At 48.7% G+C, this 18,253-nt stretch overlaps 5 protein-coding genes, besides 2 other annotated features; 2 read left to right on the top strand and 3 right to left on the bottom strand.

The window, feature by feature from the left end:
- Positions 1 to 2,544: 2,544 nt before the first annotated feature.
- Positions 2,545 to 5,479, bottom strand: GSTUM_00001473001 (uncharacterized protein). XM_002835677.2 has 9 exons: positions 5,204 to 5,479; positions 4,980 to 4,999; positions 4,837 to 4,906; positions 4,472 to 4,600; positions 4,239 to 4,414; positions 3,740 to 3,816; positions 3,576 to 3,681; positions 3,009 to 3,520; positions 2,545 to 2,895 (listed from the first exon to the last, which is right to left on the bottom strand). The coding sequence occupies exons 3-8, from the start codon at positions 4,889 to 4,891 to the stop codon at positions 3,035 to 3,037; spliced, it is 1,029 nt and encodes a 342-aa protein (XP_002835723.1). The 5' UTR covers positions 4,892 to 4,906; positions 4,980 to 4,999; positions 5,204 to 5,479; the 3' UTR covers positions 2,545 to 2,895; positions 3,009 to 3,034.
- A 2,887-nt stretch (positions 5,480 to 8,366) lies between these two features.
- On the top strand, positions 8,367 to 12,129 carry GSTUM_00001472001 (uncharacterized protein). XM_002835676.2 has 12 exons: positions 8,367 to 8,658; positions 8,731 to 8,894; positions 8,953 to 8,995; positions 9,047 to 9,133; positions 9,196 to 9,264; positions 9,314 to 9,588; positions 9,648 to 9,798; positions 10,156 to 10,219; positions 10,289 to 10,398; positions 10,501 to 10,936; positions 10,992 to 11,678; positions 11,795 to 12,129. Exons 1-12 carry the CDS (start codon positions 8,543 to 8,545, stop codon positions 11,951 to 11,953), a joined length of 2,361 nt encoding a protein of 786 aa, XP_002835722.1. The 5' UTR covers positions 8,367 to 8,542; the 3' UTR covers positions 11,954 to 12,129.
- Positions 12,130 to 12,440: 311 nt separating this feature from the next.
- On the bottom strand, positions 12,441 to 13,917 carry GSTUM_00001471001 (uncharacterized protein; the record flags this gene model as incomplete). XM_002835675.2 has 7 exons in its annotated part: positions 12,441 to 12,586; positions 12,763 to 13,243; positions 13,277 to 13,433; positions 13,493 to 13,584; positions 13,655 to 13,667; positions 13,720 to 13,780; positions 13,846 to 13,917. 7 exons carry the CDS (start codon positions 13,915 to 13,917, stop codon positions 12,542 to 12,544), a joined length of 921 nt encoding a protein of 306 aa, XP_002835721.1. The 3' UTR covers positions 12,441 to 12,541.
- Positions 13,918 to 14,475: 558 nt separating this feature from the next.
- Positions 14,476 to 15,689, top strand: GSTUM_00001470001 (uncharacterized protein). XM_002835674.2 has 2 exons: positions 14,476 to 14,597; positions 14,672 to 15,689. The coding sequence occupies exon 2, from the start codon at positions 14,934 to 14,936 to the stop codon at positions 15,630 to 15,632; it is 699 nt and encodes a 232-aa protein (XP_002835720.1). The 5' UTR covers positions 14,476 to 14,597; positions 14,672 to 14,933; the 3' UTR covers positions 15,633 to 15,689.
- A 66-nt stretch (positions 15,690 to 15,755) lies between these two features.
- On the bottom strand, positions 15,756 to 16,258 carry GSTUM_00001469001 (uncharacterized protein; the record flags this gene model as incomplete). XM_002835673.2 has 4 exons in its annotated part: positions 15,756 to 15,937; positions 15,999 to 16,051; positions 16,135 to 16,159; positions 16,241 to 16,258. The coding sequence occupies 4 exons, from the start codon at positions 16,256 to 16,258 to the stop codon at positions 15,902 to 15,904; spliced, it is 132 nt and encodes a 43-aa protein (XP_002835719.1). The 3' UTR covers positions 15,756 to 15,901.
- A 44-nt stretch (positions 16,259 to 16,302) lies between these two features.
- Positions 16,303 to 16,309: a sequence feature (Short protein (GSTUM_00001468001, CAZ79875.1) was converted to a misc_feature.).
- A 58-nt stretch (positions 16,310 to 16,367) lies between these two features.
- Positions 16,368 to 16,426: a sequence feature (Short protein (GSTUM_00001468001, CAZ79875.1) was converted to a misc_feature.).
- Between the last annotated feature and the right edge of the window lie 1,827 nt (positions 16,427 to 18,253).

Genomic DNA, 18,253 nt, shown 5'->3' with positions numbered 1-18,253 from the left:
CGGTGAGGAGGACGTAGCATGCATTAGTGCATCCTAGTTCCTGTCTGACCTCGGGGAAAGTGCTTCCCCTGGCCACGATTCTGTTTCCCACGTTGATTAAGGCGTTGGGGCAGCCCCTTTGGTGCCTAATAGTGGCAAACATGGGGAGGGTCGAGTTGAGGGAGACTCCTTGAGGGGAGCCGGGCGGGAGGAGGCTGGGGGAATTAACCCTTGGGCTCTTGGTAGGGCTTCTGGGTCCTCCCAGGGGAGAAGGAGAGTGGGGGAGATGCGGCAGGGCCGGGGACGACAGGTTGGGAGGTCATGGTGAGTGAGTAGGATGGTCTTATGGCCAGCGTCCTAAACTCTCAAAGGAAATGAAGCCTTAGGATGGAGGGCTGTGATTGGCCACACCACCTAAGGGAGGAGTATCGTGAGTGAGGGGGTGGAGTAGTTCTTTGAGTGAAAATTCTGGTTGTACCGGATAAAAAGATGATGTGTACACAAACAAAAATAAACTTGGTGTGGTTGCAGGAATGCCCCGCTAACTGTACCGGAATTTCCGAAATTTTTCTCGCTCCGTGTGTGTGTGTGTGTGTGTGTGTGTCCCTGAAATGCCTGGCTGTGGGGGGCGGTTTTCGGGGTTTGACGGTATGTGTAGGAGGAATCGGGTATGATGGGCAGAGAGAGGGATTGGGCAATTGCTCTGTTTGGTATTGATTATACTGCACTACTGGTACCATACCCCTTGTATTCTGGTCGCCGGGCTGGCTTTTTTTTCGTGAACAATCGTCGGGGTCTGACGTACGTACGATACATACATACGGACAGATGGACAGACAGTGCAGATATTCCTACCGGCAAGTCGGTCAGTTAACAAGTTCCCCTAAGTTGGAAGTCGTCATTACACTTTTAAGGCTCCTGCTCTATCGTTATTGTTTACCCCCCCCCCCACTCCCCTCTCACACAATTCCATGGTAACTTGAGAGTCGGTATGTTGCAGTAGCTCCTATTGAATAGGATACTTGAATCGGAATTTTTGGGCATGTGCTGCGGTCGCTCTGCAAAGGCCTCTTTTTTGGCACGGTGTTTTCTCTTTGACAGAGATTGAGATGGCATCGCAATTGGGGTCTCTATTTGTGTTTGAGGGGGGGGAGGCGTTCTACCGGCAAAGAGAAATTACACTTCACCGAGACTTTTCCGAGTGGCTGTATCTACTCGAGTATGATACCCTAACTAGTTACCGGTAGTTGGTTCCCGATCTTACCAGAGCGCCGGTAGCATGGGCGGGTATGATAGTTGATTGCTAACGGCTCAGTTCTAAGAGTAGAAGGAAAGATTTCCCAATTTCATACAAGAAGAGCAAGAGGTGAAATCGCCAAATGTCACCAATTAACCTTGCAGCGCAGCACACTGCACTATCTCCTCATGTCTGACAAACACCACCCAATCCTAGGAATACATCGTCTCTTTCCATCTATCCATGCTCGCTCCTTCCTTCTTTTCTTCAGCTAGCAGCATGAGACCACTTCCTCCCCGCCACACTCTCTATCTTCCCCAACAGAGTGCCTGACGCCCACAAGCGGGGTAAAGCCACCACCTGCTCCTTCACCTACTCTTGCCCAAAGCCCGCTGTGACCCCGCAGCATCTCCCGGACAACTTTCCGCCCAGAGATCCCTCTCCGATACCCCAACCTATGATACCTGTCCCAAGCTATTTTGTCTCAACCGGCTTCTCCCATATCCCTATGCAAACATCGGGCAATCCTGCCAATCTCGATCGCGCAAGTGAGAGGATACCCCCCAGATCTGTCGACTTTACCCTGCATCATGAATTGTCACTCTAACGCTTGAAAATCCCAACGTGAAAGAATCTCCGTAGCGAGAGCACATTAGCTTGCTAACGGATGGTAGTATCATATAAGATAAATTTGTGTGATGAAGGTTACGTGTGCTCTGTTTGCCCCAGTTTTTCGGAATACAGCTGTGGCGCACGTACTTTCGGGTGATGAGAAAGAGGGGGCAACCAACTTGTAGAAGTAGACAGTATACCCAATTTATATCACCGCCGGATACCAGACACAAACCCTCACACACACAAATCCAACCATTGGGATCCCCCCGGCAGATCACTCACCAGAACATTAACTCGCCTTAATACCTTCTTCATGACGCTCTTCCTTTAGAATGCTCAACACCCCATCCCCCATCCCTTACCCCGCCTATCCACGATGACCAACACGGAATCCCCACTTCAATCACTTTCTGATTCCCCACAGTGTCAACCCCTAGAAAATAACAAGATCGAAAACCCCTGGTCAGCTACAGACCTACCTACCTACCTACCCAACCAGCCGGCTATCCCTCACGTGAAATCGGTCCTCGCCAAGCCTTTCTTGCCCCCAATCAACCGGCAGAGATCCAGCCCTGTCTTCGAGTGACATTTGATGATCAGCACGACCCAGCCATCCAAATATTATCATCACTTCCCACCTCTCGCATGCCGACGGCGTCCTTAGTTATCAAAACTGCCTTCATGGGTAACCTCCGCCTCTTCCTCTTAGCATATTTGTCGTAGGAACTTCACTTCATTGACTTTCCTTACAAAACGTATAGAATAGAAAAGGCACAGAGCAGGAAATCAAAAGGGAAATCAAAAGGGAAACCACCACGAAAAAGCTAAGACCAGGCCATAAAGTAAAGCGAAAGGTTTTTTTAGGCGAGAAAAAAAATCGAAAAATCAGAACTTTGTGAAGTAAAAAAGAGTAGAAAACAGAAACTTGAAACAATAGACATTCCAACCCTTCCCATTGCCACCCCTATTTGCCAGGTCCCCTACCATCCCGAAAAATAATCGCGAACCTTTTTCCCCGAAACTATACCATCTCATTCATGAAGCAATCATGAGTGCTGGGGTGTCTTTAGTGATTTTTTTGTGTGGCCTTCGAGTCAGCTAAGGACTAGTTCTTTATGGTTGAATGAAGCCATCGCGCACAGAGCATTAGCCACAAAAAAATCCGCAAAATACCAACCTCCAACAATTTTCTTCAAAAAAATTTCAATAACGACGACGATCATAATCATCGTACCCGCGTGGTGGTGGCCCTCTTGGTGGAGGACTCCTGCCTCTATAAGGAGGACTCACCGGACGTCCTCTATGGGATTCATCGTAATGCCTCCTGCCCGACCCATTCGTACCTCTATAATCATCGTCGTATCCATTGCCGTTTCTCGAAGGAGGGTAGTCATCGCCACCACCACGTCCACCATATCCGCCGCCGCGAGGAGGGGGGTAGTCATCGGCTGGGGGAGGAAGGCGTCTCGGAGATCTATCACGGCCTCCACCACCACCATTGTAGTAGGGCTCACGCCCCCCACGAGGGGAGCGCTCGCGATAGCCCCTGGAAGGGGATTCGTAACGACGGCTATGACGAGGTGGTGAATGATAACCCCTAGAAGGATTAGGGGAATAACGACGGCCACCGTAACCTCTAGGTGAAACAGAACGACGTCCGGGGCCATGTCCACGAGGGACATCATGATCCTGGGGAACCAATGAGCACTCGAAAATCAGAGGAGAGTTGATGAATTTGTGATACCGCTAGTACGTCGGGGGTACAGGACACTTGGGTTCCCTTGAACTCCGTGCGATCCAAAAAAGCAACTGCACGCCTCAGATCATCGTGGGTTTCGAACTCAACCATGCTATACTCCAATTAGCAGACGCCCAACGTTCAGAAATCAGATATGTATGGTAGCTCACCCTCGGCCGTCACGTTCACGGGTGACCTCGGAAAAAACGACGTCGGAGCCGGACTTGCGAGCAAAGTCCTTCAGATCCTAGGTAGCAGAAAAAACCTCGCATGAGTTGAATTCGAATAAAGACCACTCGCAGACTTGAGGCTCCTCCAGAAAAAGCAGACGCGCATGGATACAAAAATCCTTGGAAAATGTTCCGGCAGTATAACCATGGATATAGGCACAAATCCCGGAATGGGGAGTACAAAATGGTGCTGATGCCCAAGCCATGATAATAGGAATTTCTCGCACAGGATTTCCAACTCCATAGAAGGGGCCAACCAGCACAACATGGGGAAAGAGGCATTCCTCCGGATTAGGGATAAACCATAGCCAGGACCTGGTCAGGCATAAGGGATATATTCAAAAGACAGGAGTGGATGCATATCAGGCTTGGGACATCCCAATGGGGAATTCACTATAGCCTAAGTTGCAGTAGAAACGAGGAGTAATTGTGTGCCCACCTGCCAGCTGGTATCGGGATTAAGTCCAGAAATATTCATTCTGAACGCAGTACGTCTAGGACGAGGAAAAGTGCGGTCCGCGCCGCCCGGAAAATCGTGATGACGAGGGTTGTGTCGACTACCGCGAGCGAATTGAACAGTCAAAGGTTGACCCTTGAAATCCCTGCCATGATAGGCTAACAGAAGAAACGGCAGTCAGCGACGTAAGTAGATAATAATCAAGGCCTGCGTACCAGGCACAACATCCTTCGCATCTGCCTCGCTGTCGTATTGGATGAAGCCAAACCCATTCATAAGTTTAATTTCGACGACGTTTCCACTGCCATGTTCCTTGAAGAAATCCTCGACTTCCTGCTTGCGAGCTGTAGAAGGGTCAGCTATAATAATAATAATAATAATAATAATAATAATAATAATAATAATAATAATAATAATAGTAATAAAAAGGAGGAGAAAGAAAAAAAAGACCGATGAAAGCTCGAGCCTCCACCATCATTATTATTGCTGTCGTCATCAGACAGACATCAAAGTTTTACAGGCCATCAAGCCAACAATGCGGGGGAAGGAAAGGTAAGCAAGATAAAATATGGCAACAAACCGTCCTTGTGGAGATTGCCCAAGTACAAGCGTGTTCCCGAATACTCGTTCGCCATGCTTGACCGAAAAGTCTATATTAGCGAGAGTAGAAGAGTCAGTTGACGGAAAATCTTTGCAAGTATTCGGACGAGATTAATTGCATACGAGGGGTGGAGGGGTTTGATCTGGATGGATTGTCAGATCAGTTACTGGTGGGATGAATAAGTGAACAGACCTGATGAAGGGTTGTGGGTGGAAATAGATGGAATGGATGGGGGAAGTGATGTGGATGGAGGTGGATGTGGAACGCGGGAAGGAAAAGGCGAGGGAAGAAACAACGAGGCTGACGAGACTATATAGTCCAGCTGCCAACAAAAAAAACACTTAACTTCCTCGCCTGTGTTTGTTGAACAGTAATTCACGCGCGAACGCCTTGTATTGATAGCTATCGCGGAGATCTCGGGGGGATTCGTTGGATTATCGGGTCTTATGTGATTATGTGACAAGAGCAGCTGCACGATGAGAGAGGGAGGAGAGAGAGGGAGTGAAGGAGGGGTGAGGCGAAAGCGAGGCGAGCGAGCTGCTGCAGTGGGTTACGAGATAACAGGTGGTGCAACTACGGTAACGCCGCAAGGTGGGAGGTTGGTTGCGGGAGGGGAGAGAGAAGGGAAAAGGGGAGGGAGCAAGGGATGAAGAAGAGCAAAGAGACACACACAGCAAAAGGTTGAGGGTAACATCTTGCTTGCCCCATAACCTACAACCATAAGCAAGTGTGGGCAAAAAATAAATATCATATTATTATTATCATAATATCATACCAACAAAAGCAAAGGCATGAACCCAGAATTCGTTACCCTCAAATATCTCAGGGCGACAATAAAAGGCAGCAAGGGGGGGGAGGCATGATGCAAAAGGGTGGCTGGAAGGGGAAACTGCTCTGTTTCGTCTGGCAACTAAAACTGACGAATCTGGGGAACTCTCCTGATATCACGCCCGAGCACCGCCGGTACCGTACAGTACTGGCACTCGAATATGTGCGTGATGCGCGTGATGCAGGCGAACGCATGTCCACACCCAAGACCAAAAGCTAGATGATATAGTATGATCCTGGACGCCAAGGAGGAACTGAAGAAAAAATTCCCTTCCTAAGATATCGTATCGTACTCGTACTGGCATCATACCGATACCGATACCGATACCCTACAGTCCTGTATGGTTGAGTTCAGGCGCACCTTCAATATTTGCTCGTGTTCAATTTCGGGGATAATCGCTCACGCCAAAGGAAGGTGTAAAGAGTAAGAGTACTCGAGTAAAGGAAGGAAAAAGAGAAAGAAAAAAAGAAAAAAGAAAAAAGAAAGAAAGCATCGCTTCAATATCCAATCAAAAACAGTCCCCCCCCCAATCGAGACATCATCTGAGCCTGGGGGGTCTAGCAGAAAAAGTCTCATCCCCTCCCGAGAGGCCTCCATCATCTTTTTAGTCAAGCCTTGTTGAAAAAGTCATTCAGTAATAACACCGTAGTGCTTGTATTAGAACTCCTCGAAATGCTATCACAGCCGACTCGCTGTGCTTGGGCTCGATTGCTCTCACAACTACGGATATCGTCACCTGTCCAAGCGGGCAACAGTGATATTTGGGGAGTCGCCGGGGGAAATATCATATCACACAAAAGAGCTATGCACAGCCCTACGAGAAACATCTCTCGATTCAGAAAACATGTCTCTATATGCCGGCAAGTTCACTGACCCTTCATGGAGTCGGTTTTGCATATGGATATTATCTTTAACCGCGGATCGGCTTTTTTTTTTCCGACCCCATCGAGAAACTGAGCTGATTTCACAAGCCTTACTTTGAGAATGAAGAAATGCTTAAGAAGGGGGGATTCGAGCTCCCAGCCGGATGCTCCAATCCAAACCCCTCACCCGAGGAGAGGATAGAAAAAAACCAGTAACTGACAACAGTGGATCATACCCAATCACTCGCTATTGGAAACAAGACAGTCCTTCCCCCTGATAGGAAGAAAAACATGGGCAAAAGGGCACTCTGTTTTCGACCTGAAGGCGTAATCACCTGTTTCCTAAGCCTGCGGAATGTGCTGGTTTGATCAGATAATTTATGATATGCCGCGGCTCCCCCCGCACGAACCCGGTCTTGGACAGGGTGGTAGCGGTAAAGCGCTCAAAATTTAGGCATCCATTGACTTATCGCCGGTTCTGACAGATACTGCGGGGGCGGCGCCCAGGGCTAGAAATATATATATTGTCACATTATTACCCCCATTAACCATTTGCTTGGTCTCGAGATGTACGATATTGAGCCAGTGGCAACCAAAGCGTGCTGGCATCCCATCATGATGGTCCAAGACGCAGCACTCGTCGGTCGCCGATCCGGAAAAGCCGCTGTCAGTTGGAGCACCCGCATATTGTACCGGCTTTTGAGTTACGCTATGGACCGGGAGGCATCATCCATCTATCCATCTGTATGAAGCGCATCCAAGAGGGACCCGGGGATAAGATGAGAGAGTTATCTAGAAGTGAGATTCTCAACTCACACCCGACGCACAGCTTCCCCCAGGCGTAAATATCCAAATTTCTAGATAGCAGTCATCAGCAACGGACGTGATATTTTCACCCGAACGATTCCTCAATCAGCGGAAGTGATGATTATTCGTGGAATCAACAGCAGTCTTCGGAGGCGGGGAAGCCAGCCCATGCCAATGTGTGGTACGAGCCCAGTACTACTTGTAGCACTACCGTATTCGAGTACTGTACTATACACTCCGGTGTGCGGTAATACCTCCAGCTATTCACCAGCGCACCAAGCGAACGACTGATATGCAACTTCTGCAAGACATAATACAGCACCGGTACTCCTCCCGAAGCGTTACCAACAGAAAATGTAGAATCATTGTAATCAAACCAGTTGAAATGCCAAAATCGTTGCCACAATTGCGATTTCACCCCCACGGACGGTCGGAGGTTGGTATCATACTGTATCTATCAATCTAGATTGGGCTCGGACTAGGCAGAGCAGTTCCTGCAGCCCACGTGACGACATACCGTTCGGATGCCACTACTCATAGTCTCCAAATTTATGCATACCGGGATTTCGCTGCCGTTATTTTGCTCGGAGGAGCAGTGGGTATTGTAGGATTGGCGTGTATGCTGTGCCTCGTATGGTTCATACTGGCTCGTGCCAGAAGTTGTTCCTGGATTCCCGGATCTCCGAGGGGCTGGTGCTCAACGGGGGAATCCTAGCTGCTGGTAGCATTGAGTACCCATTCTTGTTGCCCGCGGTAATCCGATCAGGTGCCATAGCAACCATTCACATTCCTTCCTAGAGAGCGCTCTGGAAAGCTTCTGGTTTAGATGTTAGAAAGATAATACTGTAGTTATCTGATAGAGGTACCGATATTTAGCTTTGTGTGTTTGTTGGTTTAGGCGTTCTGCCGTGCAAGTAAAGATTTCACTGCCACAATTGAACTATAGAGTGAGATCTGGTGAAGTCGCTGGTTGCTACCGATCCGCCAAAGCGTCATCGCTCCCTCTCCATGGGACAAGTTGTTTTCCGAAGGGCCCCCATCCATCTCCACCACCGCTCACCGTGTTAACATCGCTCGTCTACTATCCACGCTCATATCTGAATCACCGCTCCTAATAGACTATAGCGCTAGCACGAGATTTGGCTCCGCCCCCTGATTCCCGCCTATCGGAAATCCGAGCGAAACAATGGAAGATCAACAGATCCTTCTCCAAGATGCCCTCACCATTGTCCGGCAACAGACGGCTTTGATGCGAAAATGCTTGGAGACGCCTGGGAAGCTGATGGATGCTCTGAAGTGCAGGTGCGTGCAATTGGGAAGGAAATTTTTCATCAAAGAGGGGGGGAGGGGAGACTAACGGCGGGGTTGGTGTAGCTCTACACTGGTATCGGAACTTCGAACGAGCTCGTTGGGACCTAAACAATATTACGAGCTTTACATGGCTGTCTTTGATGCTTTGAGGCATCTTTCTCTCTATTTAAGGGAGAGCCACCCGGTGAATCATCTGGCAGATTTGTATGAGCTAGTGCAGTATGCAGGTTAGTGATTGCTGGAAACATTGATGCTCTCGGCTCACCTTATAATATCAAACTCTAGGAAATATTGTTCCACGGTTGTACCTTATGATTACGGTCGGGACGTTAGTGTTTTACACCCCGGCTTCCAGTAGATGGGTTCTAACACTTTGTAGTGTGTACATGTCTATCGAGGATGCACCGGTCAAAGAGATTATGAAAGATATGATGGAGATGAGTCGTGGGGTTCAACACCCTATAAGGTACGAGTCTACTCGTTGGAGGGGTGGGAGTGTTGTGTGCTATGTGTTGACGTATTTCGCAGGGGATTGTTTTTGAGATATTACCTGTCTGGTCAATCACGAGATTACTTACCTACGGGGAACGGTGAAGGGTTTGGTATCCCTCATTGACGGCATTACAAAGTAACTAATGATGTACAGCCCCGAAGGTAACTTCCAAGATTCGATCTCCTTCATAATTACCAACTTCATCGAGATGAACAAGCTATGGGTCCGGTTGCAGCATCAAGGTCACTCGCGGGAACGTGAGAAGAGAACACAGGAGAGGAAGGAGCTTCAATTACTGGTGGGGAGCAATTTGGTTAGATTGAGTCAACTTGTCGATCTTGAGACATACAAGAATATCATCCTAGCCCCGTTATTGGAACAGGTAGTCCAATGCCGTGATGTATTGGCGCAAGAGTATCTCCTTGAAGGTAGCCTCGGGCATTATTCTTTCTCCTCGAAGAGAGCTCGCGATGCTAATAACTCACAGTAATAACGCAGGTTTTCCCGGATGAATTTCATCTTCACACCCTTGACCAATTCCTTTCTGCTACTGCCAGACTTAACCCGAATGTAAATGTCAAGGCTATAGTGATTGGCATTATGGATCGACTCTCAGCCTATGCTGCTCGTGAGGCCGAGTCCGAATCCCCCGAAGAGAAATTAAGAAAGGAAGAAGAAGCTGTGCAAGGTTTGCTGAAGAAGTTAAGACTCCAGGAAGCCGGTAGTGCGGAGGAAAACAAACCGGCGGATCCAGCCGTTACAGACAAAAACCCACCAATCATGGAAGCTAATGGAAATGAGGGCTTCAGGGAGGTGGAGGATGAAGGATTCAAAGACGGCGATGATACAACAGGTCCTCCAACTGATGGCACAAAACCTGCAGAGACCCCTGCTGAGGATACGACGGATAAGGGTGAGGATAAAGGTGGGGATGTGGACAAGGACTCAAAAACGGTGGATGAGTCCTCTGCGGAATCTACAGAGAAGCCCCCAAGAGGTATTCCGGAGGATGTAAAGCTGTACGAGATTTTCTTCAAACAGGTGTTAAATCTGGTCAATGTAAGAGCACACACGAGGAATTTTGGACACACTTCAGGATCGTCGGCTGATTTCTACGTTTCTTCGAAGGCCCAAAATCTTCCAATTCAGGACATAATCGCCCTCTTGGTATCGCTAGCCAATCTGGCATTGAATATTTATCCAGACCGATTAGGTATTTCAGTCCTTTCTGAGCAATCGTGAGAGCAAAATGCTAACCGTGCTCAGAATATGTCGACCAAATCCTTTCGTACGTCCAATGATATCACCACTAGTCTACAGATGCTAATATCACACAATAGGTATACCCACAAAAAGGTGTCAGAAATGGCCAACAGCGCAGATTTACACTCACCACAGTGTCAACAATATATACTAAACCTCATGCTTGCCCCTGTCAAATCATATGCATCCCTTTTCACAGTGCTTGCCTTGCCAAGCTACCTCCCCCTTTTGCACACACAATCATACCCAACTCGCAGATCTGTAGCAGGAGTTGTTGCGCAGAACATTTTGAAGAACCAAACCAAGATCTCCACCCCAGAGCATGCAGAAGGCATATTCGAGTTGCTGCGCGTATTGATTCGGGAAGGAGCACAACAACAAGCAGGATATCCTGGAGCACAAGCACCTAGGAAGAGTAGGGACATTGAGACAGACGAAACAGTTGAGGAGCAAGGTCGGCTGGCAAGGATAGTACACTTATTATGTAGTGACAATAATGATACCCAATTCAAGGTAGGACGAACTCCCGATGACGGGTCTTTAGTGTTGCTGATAATCCGGGTCATAGCTCCTGCAAACAGCTCGGAAAGCGTTCAAAGAGGGTGGCGATAGGATAAGATATACAACCCCGGCTCTAATTACCTCCGGAATCAAACTTGCCCGGCGTTACAAGCTCCGCGAGCATTATGACAATGAGTGGCAAACCATGAGCGCAGCTCTTTATAAATTCTTGCACCAGACTGTCACCTCGATATATCGGGTTGGTGTGCCGGATTTGTGTCTTCGGCTTTTCCTTTTCTGCGGTCAAGTATCAGATCAGACGGAATTCGAAGAAGTCGCATATGAGTTTTTTGCACAAGCTTTTACCGTATACGAAGAAGCAATCTCGGACTCTCGGGCCCAGTTCCAGGCTGTGTGTGTCATCGCTAATGCGTTGCACTCGACCCGAAACTTTTCAAAAGAAAATTACGATACCCTGATCACTAAATGTGCGCAATATGGTAGCAAGCTTCTCAAGAAGCCGGACCAGTGTCGTGCGGTGTACCTGGCATCACATCTTTGGTGGGCTGTCGAAATACCAGCCAGAAGTGAGGATGAAAGGTCACCGTTGTACAGGGATGGAAAGAGGGTTCTTGAATGCCTTCAGCGCGCACTAAGGGTAGCGGATGCATGCATGGACACCGCAGTCAGCGTGGAGCTTTTCGTGGAGATTCTGAATAGATACGTATACTATTTTGATCGCCAAAACGAGGCTGTAAGATTCCCCCCTCTACACTCTACTCTCACATTTTGAATGTCTTGGATTTGATTCTTTTCTTTTTCTTCTATATTTGAAGTGTGAAATCTGACATGGTTCTTGGGAGATGCTAGGTTACGGTCAAGTACCTCAACGGGCTTATAGAACTGATTCAGTCCAACCTCAGCTCCAATGATAGCTCCACCACCGAGACACCAAGAAAGCACTTTGAGAGAACCCTGGACTATATTGCATCTAGGGACTTTGCTGGTGTAGTTTTGGACCCAAAGTAGAATACCGGGAGGACGAGGATGTAGTTTTCATGTTTGCGATTCCTTTCAGGAGGTGGTGGTTGGGATAAAAGAAGGGTTTTCATGCCGGAGAATTAATTTGTGTTGTGGTTGTTGTGATGGATGAGATATGATGTGCGTTCTTTTATTGTAGGTTAGACTCGACAAAATCCAAAGTGATATCACTAGGCTGGTGGAAATGACAGTAGTTGCGGTTTATCTCTCGCTCTCTCTTCCCCCTCCCTTTCTGCCTATAGCTGTAGCATTGTGGTTCGTACCAACGTGAAGTAGGCTACGAGACCCCGCATGTGTAGTGCAAAACGCTTTTACGGCGGGTTCTGCCGTGGTCTCTTGGACGAATAATCTCACGAGGCGGATAATATGATATTATGGGAAACTCTCAACCTCCTGCATGTACTTGTACATGTATTTTTACGCAGCTTATGTGCACTTTTAATCCTAGCATTATCTAAAAACAGCACTAATAGTATTGTAATAATCGCTGTCGCAAACCTTTTTTTTTTTTCTCTCCCCCCAAAAAAGTAAATCTCCCGCCAGCCCTGCCTTCCCCTCACCTCCAAACGCCAGGTCCTAACCGCACACTTGCGCATCTCCACTATGCAGGTAATCGAACCCCTAGAAGTACCGTGTGTGAGAGGGCGCATTAGCATAGCGGAACATATGATGATGCTTTCTTCTTTTCACCTTTCTCAGCAAGCCTTACTCACCCACTCACGGACTATCGTAATCACCTGCCCAAGACGAAAAGAATGGAGAGAAAGAGGAAAAAAAAGAGGGGGAGAGAAACACACCTTCACCAACCCAACCAAATGCGACCCCGCGGCCGCCACAACCAAGCAATGAAAAAGCTGGTGCGAAGCCCCGAGCAAATCGAACCTCCCAGGCGCGAACCTCTCGGGAACCCTAGCAGCATAGATCCCGGCGCCGGCGATATATAGTAACCCCTCGATGAGCAACCACCTCACCCCCATCCTCTCGTCCATCCCACGAGTGCCATATATCCGCACGCCGTGGAGGACGGGCAGCACGCTGGAGAGGCCCATCGAGACGAACAGGCCGGCGCGGAAGGGCCTCCACGCCGGCGTGCGGAAGCCCGGCATGACGGAAACGGCGGCGCACCCGGCGCCCAGGAGGGAGATCATGCTCCAGTAGGCGTATGCGAGGCGCCGGCGACAGTAGAAGGCGTAGTGCACGCTCGGGATGAAGGATCCCATTATTAGGATTATTATGCCCAGGTAGTCGAGTTTGTTGCCCACCCTTGCGACCGCTAGACTGTGGTTGCTTATCGTGTGGTAGGTGGCCGACATCCCCAGGCATGTGCTTGCGCTCGCGAAGAAGCAGGCGAAGGAGAGGAGGTCCGGGGCAGTGCTCGTTGGGTAGCGGGGGAGGAGGTGTGTTTTCACGGTGTAGGTCCCTAGCAGGAGGAATAGGAGGGCGGGGAGGAGGTGGGTATAGATGTTTACTTTTTTGGGCTTGTTAGTTGTCGATGTTTAATTGGGGGTATGTTGGGGTCGGCGGAACCGGTTTCGTTATGGAGGTATGTTAGGGAATGAAAGCTCTTGTAGAACGAAAAGGATTGAGGCCTGTAGCCGGAGACTATAAAGTGGTTGTCTCTGAAGCATATCGCGAGTCAGGCTCTGTGATTTCTAGAGGGAGTGACAGATATAGGGGATAGACACTGACTGCATCCATAGTGCTGGGCTGATTTTTAGCTACCATCATCACCGTGAGGAGAAAAGGGTACTCACGCAATTCATGGAGAAGAACAGTAAGAGCCTCTTCAACTTTCTTCTCTGCATTCTTTGCCCCCTGTGTATTGTATCTCTCTCATTAGCAACCCCAATTCCAATTGCACCGAGCGGTAAATTACAAACTTCAACCACCATCTCGCCGGCCGAACCACCGCCGGCACCACCGCGCTGCGTATTCCGATTCTTGACTGCCATATTCACAACAGCTCAATTCAGAAGAAGGGAGAAAGGATAAAAAAAGGTCTAACTGGTCCTAAAGAGACCCGTAAAAGAGGAAATATATATACATATATATTTCAAGAAAGGTTGTACGGTTGTGGTTCGGTCTCATGTTTTGTTGGGAATTCGTAGTGACTTATGATACCAATACCGGTATTAACGTTGGGCACGTCTGACTTAAGCTGAGTTGAGGCTCAACGATAACTTGCTGTGCGGAGCCCCCTATCACAAAACACGTGTTTGCGGGAATTGCCCTCCTTCCTTCCCCAGAATGACGATCTCTTCTTAGTTCCCGAGACCGTGCGTCCCACCGTTGTTGGTAATTTGATGCCGTGGCTAGTATCACGCTAACCTGACCTCCCCGACGTACCTATTGGGGTCTTTCCTCCGTTATTATTATTACCATATTATTGTTAACGACGGTGGGGAGATATATCTAGCTGTGCTCTGGATGTCTGCCGCAGAGAAGTATTCTGTCAGGGGCGGGAAAAAGGGGCGGGGGGGTGGGGGTGGAGGAGGGGGTGGTAGTAATGTCAATGGGGGGTCGAGTTCTGGAGGGATAACCGGGGATATGGAGGGCTTCAGCACCAGGACAGCATCATGGAGAGCTTCTCGGCTGAAACCAGCTGTTGATGAGTATGGATTTGTTAGCAAAGGTTTGTTTTTCAAGCTTCCCGACACTTGCTTGTCGAGGGAGTGAGTGAAGGGTGTAGAGCTAACTATTGGGTAGGAGATACCAGGTATAGCTTTCCTGACCAGCTTGTTGGTCAAGCACTAACCTAGACACCCGGGGAAGATTATTGGACAGAAAGAGCCAGGAAAGGTTAACTATCCTCCCCTCCCCATAAATCCAACCTTTGGATCCCAACAACTCACATGCCATTAGGTACTACACCGAGATCACCGAGAAGTACGTCAAATTCTGCGGCTCTTCAGACAGCAGCACGGACCTCGATGTCAAGCTAGCAGCGGCAGTCCCCTCAACGGGAACAATGGTAGCCCAGGGCAAGAATGCCCGCTACGCCGACTCCCACAATGCCGAACTTGCCAGCATAATCCTCTCAATGCGGAAGTTGCGAGAAGGGATTGTAGGCTCTTCCCGAGTCGACGCTTTCTCCTCAAAGGCTTACATGTTCATGATCCGGGTATCAATCCTCATGAAGCATCCGGATTCGTACCACCCCGCTATTCAGCACCTGCTCTACGATATTCACCCGTACGTGCCATTGTCAGCCAGCGAGAAGCAGGAATTCGCTGGATACCTTGTGCTTCATCTTGCGAGCAAGATGAAGGCCTATAACGAGGCATTCATGGTTAAGAGGGAGTTTCAGGTGACGGACTATAGGATCTTGCAGGCCGTTGATGCGATGATCCAAGGTAATTACTGGAGTTTCAGGGCTACGCGGAGGAAGGTGGATCTGTATAAAGCCAGGTTGTTGGAGGATGCGGAGCAGCGGATGAGGGATCATACACTGAAGTGTTTGGGGAAGAGCTACTTCACTGTGGACGTGAACTACTTGGAGAGCGTCACGGGGGCCAAGTGGGATGAATTGAAGAAAGAATTCGGCGTAGGATGGGATATGAACAGTGCTGGAATTGTCACCGTCAGGAAGCAGAAGAGGCCTGAGCAAAAAGTCGCTCCACCGACGCCGCCAGTAAAGCTGGATGCGAACTTTAAAGCTTGGGAATAGAAAACTTGTTTTTATACCCTTCAATAGCAGGCCGCTGTGTTAGGCCGTGATGATACCAACCCACGGCCTATGATATGTGCACCCCATTGAATATCAAAAGCCATACATAATTCCATCTTCCCATGAAAAAAAAAAGGCATTCATTGATCACTAAAGGATATAACTAGGAATTTGTACGCCTAGGTAAGAAAAGCACGGCGTTGTATCGTAAATTGGAAGCACCTATCCGTCCATATTGCGAACGTGATGCCTTCTCCCATGAACCAGATCTATTTCTTCCCAGACTTTTTGATACCTCCGGTGGCCTGTATCATGACTCGTCAGTCCATAGATCCACTAGCCGCCAACAAGAGTAAGGAAACATACCAAAGGACCCTTCCCCCGAGCCTTCTCTGCCAAAGCCTTCAACTCAGCAGCCTCTGCGTAAAACCGGAAAAAATCATTAGCTCATCCCATTCATCTCTCATCCCCTCCGGAAGCTACGGCACGTAATGGAACGAACCTCTCTTTTGCTTCTCCTTGAAAGCCTACCACCACCACCACCACCACGACGTTAGCCCGATCCACTCGATCACCCGATCTTGGGGGAGAAAAAAAGAAGAAAAAACAAACCTTATCCTCCTCATCCTCCTCCCTCTTCTCCTTCTTTGGCTGCTTCAAGGGTTTTGCTTTACCACCTTTATCACAACGGATTCGTCAGCACTCTCCTCCTCAACCTCCCAGGGTAACACGAACCTGCACGACCGGACATATTTGTTTCGTGGAAGAATTTGTTCAGCTGGGACGTGTTTTATCTCTGGATCGTAGATTTGAGGGTTGTCGATGGATGGATTGATAGGTGTGGTTTCAGGGTAGACTATGGTTGTGAGGTTGTCTGTCAGCCCTGGGTTCGTCGGGACGAGGGGTCCGCGGTGTGGGGGTTTATGGTGGTACGGAGGATGGACCGGGGGGGAACCTAACCCTGGGCAGGCAGGGAGTGGAGTTCCGGGTTTTTATCGTTGGGAAGTATCTGGTATCGTTGAAAATCGTGATATCGAAATCTGATCCTTGATTTTTAACTTTTTTCTTTTGCCCAGGTCGTTACAAGATCAATGAGTGAGTGATAAAAAGATTCCGAAGTGTGGAAATGTTAATTATAATCATTGGGAGCGCCGCGCCAAAACCTCCTGTTCGAGTCGAGCAAGCCTTGCGGCGAAGAAACAAAATACCGCGAAACCCATCATCGGATCGTATAAACACTTCCAGATCGGTCAATTCCTTACCGTACATAGCATACAACACCCCCCTCATCCATCCATCATAGTTAATCATATCGGCAACTATGGTGAGATCAATTCGAGATTTTTCCCCACCGAGAGAGGGGAAAGAAAAAAAAAAGGAATGTTTTGCATCGCCTAACCCACCACAACGCCACGGAATGGAGGAGGGAAGGAGGGAAGGAGGGAAGGGGGAAAATGTCCACGGCGCAGGAACGGCTTTGTTCACATCGCCTTACGCCCCACACTTGCCCATTCGCGGTGAGCAGGTAGGTGGTCAGCCCGCTCCGCGGGTTCCTGATACCGCACGACGGGGTGGGGGGGTACCGGTACATTCCGATTCGGAGGTTTGGATCATTACCGTTCCCCGTGCTGTTGACACAGAACCGGGGATGTATGATAGTATTCACTCTTGCACGATAAGTGTTGGAGGGGGAGGAATCAAGGTTCCCGCTAGCTTCCGCCTTCCGAGAGCTTGGGAGGAGGAGAGGTTTTTTTTTTTACTCTCCCGCGCTTTCCCCGCGTGGAGAGGTAAGTATTCGCTCTTGCACGACATCTTGCTTGCTTGCTTGCTGTTATGGAGCGGTACAGTACACTGCGGTGCAATGGTTAGATGCGATGCGTGAGCCGGGTTATCATACTCGTACACGACGATGGATCAAAAAGATTCGAGATTCTCCAGATGCAGGTTTTTCGCTACCTGGTTCCGTGTTGTCCATCATCGGTTATCATTAATTTTGATATTTTACGATATGGGCATGATATCAGGACTATCGCGCGCCTTCATTATCGGTTTGCCAGATAGAACAGGGGAAGCTCGAAGCTCGGGAAGAGAGAGAGGAAAGCGGAAAAACAAAACACGAGCCGTATTCACAAAGGTTTGTTTTTGTTTTTTTTTCCCACGATTTATATGGGAAAAAAAACCCTTCACGATCCGATGCACGACATGATCCATTTGCCTTTTTTTTTTTTTTCTTTCTCCTGCAGCGAACCTATGTCAAGTAAAGCAATTATGCCCTTCCTAGTGAAGCTTCTCTCTGCCAACTGTGTCATAGTGTGCTTCTAGCTTCAAGTTTAAGGGAGGATGAAGGAAGCACGATTACCAAGTATTACCCCCTCTCTCCCCTTCACATTTTTTCCCTCTTTCTTTTTGCATCTTTTTTCTTTTTCTTTTCTTCCTCTCTTCTCAGCATTGCCCAGCTGCAGTCGTGCGTTTAGCCCAACTCGATGGGTCTGAGAATGTGGGGGGGTTCTAGCTCATCGGATGAGATGCAGGCAAGAACAAGACAAGGCAGGACCAAATATGCTTATCCCACTGTGATACTTCAATGTTATGGTCACAGCATAATCCACAATCATACGGAA

Source organism: Tuber melanosporum (assembly GCF_000151645.1).
Source record: "Tuber melanosporum whole genome shotgun sequence assembly, scaffold_112, strain Mel28".
NCBI classification, from domain to species: domain Eukaryota; kingdom Fungi; phylum Ascomycota; class Pezizomycetes; order Pezizales; family Tuberaceae; genus Tuber; species Tuber melanosporum.
The sequence above is the reverse complement of the archived record's forward strand: the minus strand, read 5'-3'. Positions and strand labels throughout refer to the sequence as shown.

Bases quoted from the DNA above. Each gene is read 5' to 3' on its own strand.
- GSTUM_00001470001 (XM_002835674.2), top strand. From the start codon at position 14,934: ATGGTAGCCCAGGGCAAGAATGCCCGCTACGCCGACTCCCACAATGCC.
- GSTUM_00001472001 (XM_002835676.2), top strand. From the start codon at position 8,543: ATGGAAGATCAACAGATCCTTCTCCAAGATGCCCTCACCATTGTCCGG. The intron at 10,399-10,500 runs GTGAGAGCAAAA...ATCACACAATAG, and splicing joins TCAGTCCTTTCTGAGCAATC to GTATACCCACAAAAAGGTGT. The intron at 11,679-11,794 runs GTAAGATTCCCC...GGGAGATGCTAG, and splicing joins TTGATCGCCAAAACGAGGCT to GTTACGGTCAAGTACCTCAA.
- GSTUM_00001473001 (XM_002835677.2), bottom strand. From the start codon at position 4,891: ATGGCGAACGAGTATTCGGGAACACGCTTGTACTTGGGCAATCTCCAC. The intron at 3,817-4,238 runs GTGGGCACACAA...TCTGCTACCTAG, and splicing joins ATCCCGATACCAGCTGGCAG to GATCTGAAGGACTTTGCTCG. The intron at 3,682-3,739 runs GTGAGCTACCAT...ATTGGAGTATAG, and splicing joins CGTGAACGTGACGGCCGAGG to CATGGTTGAGTTCGAAACCC.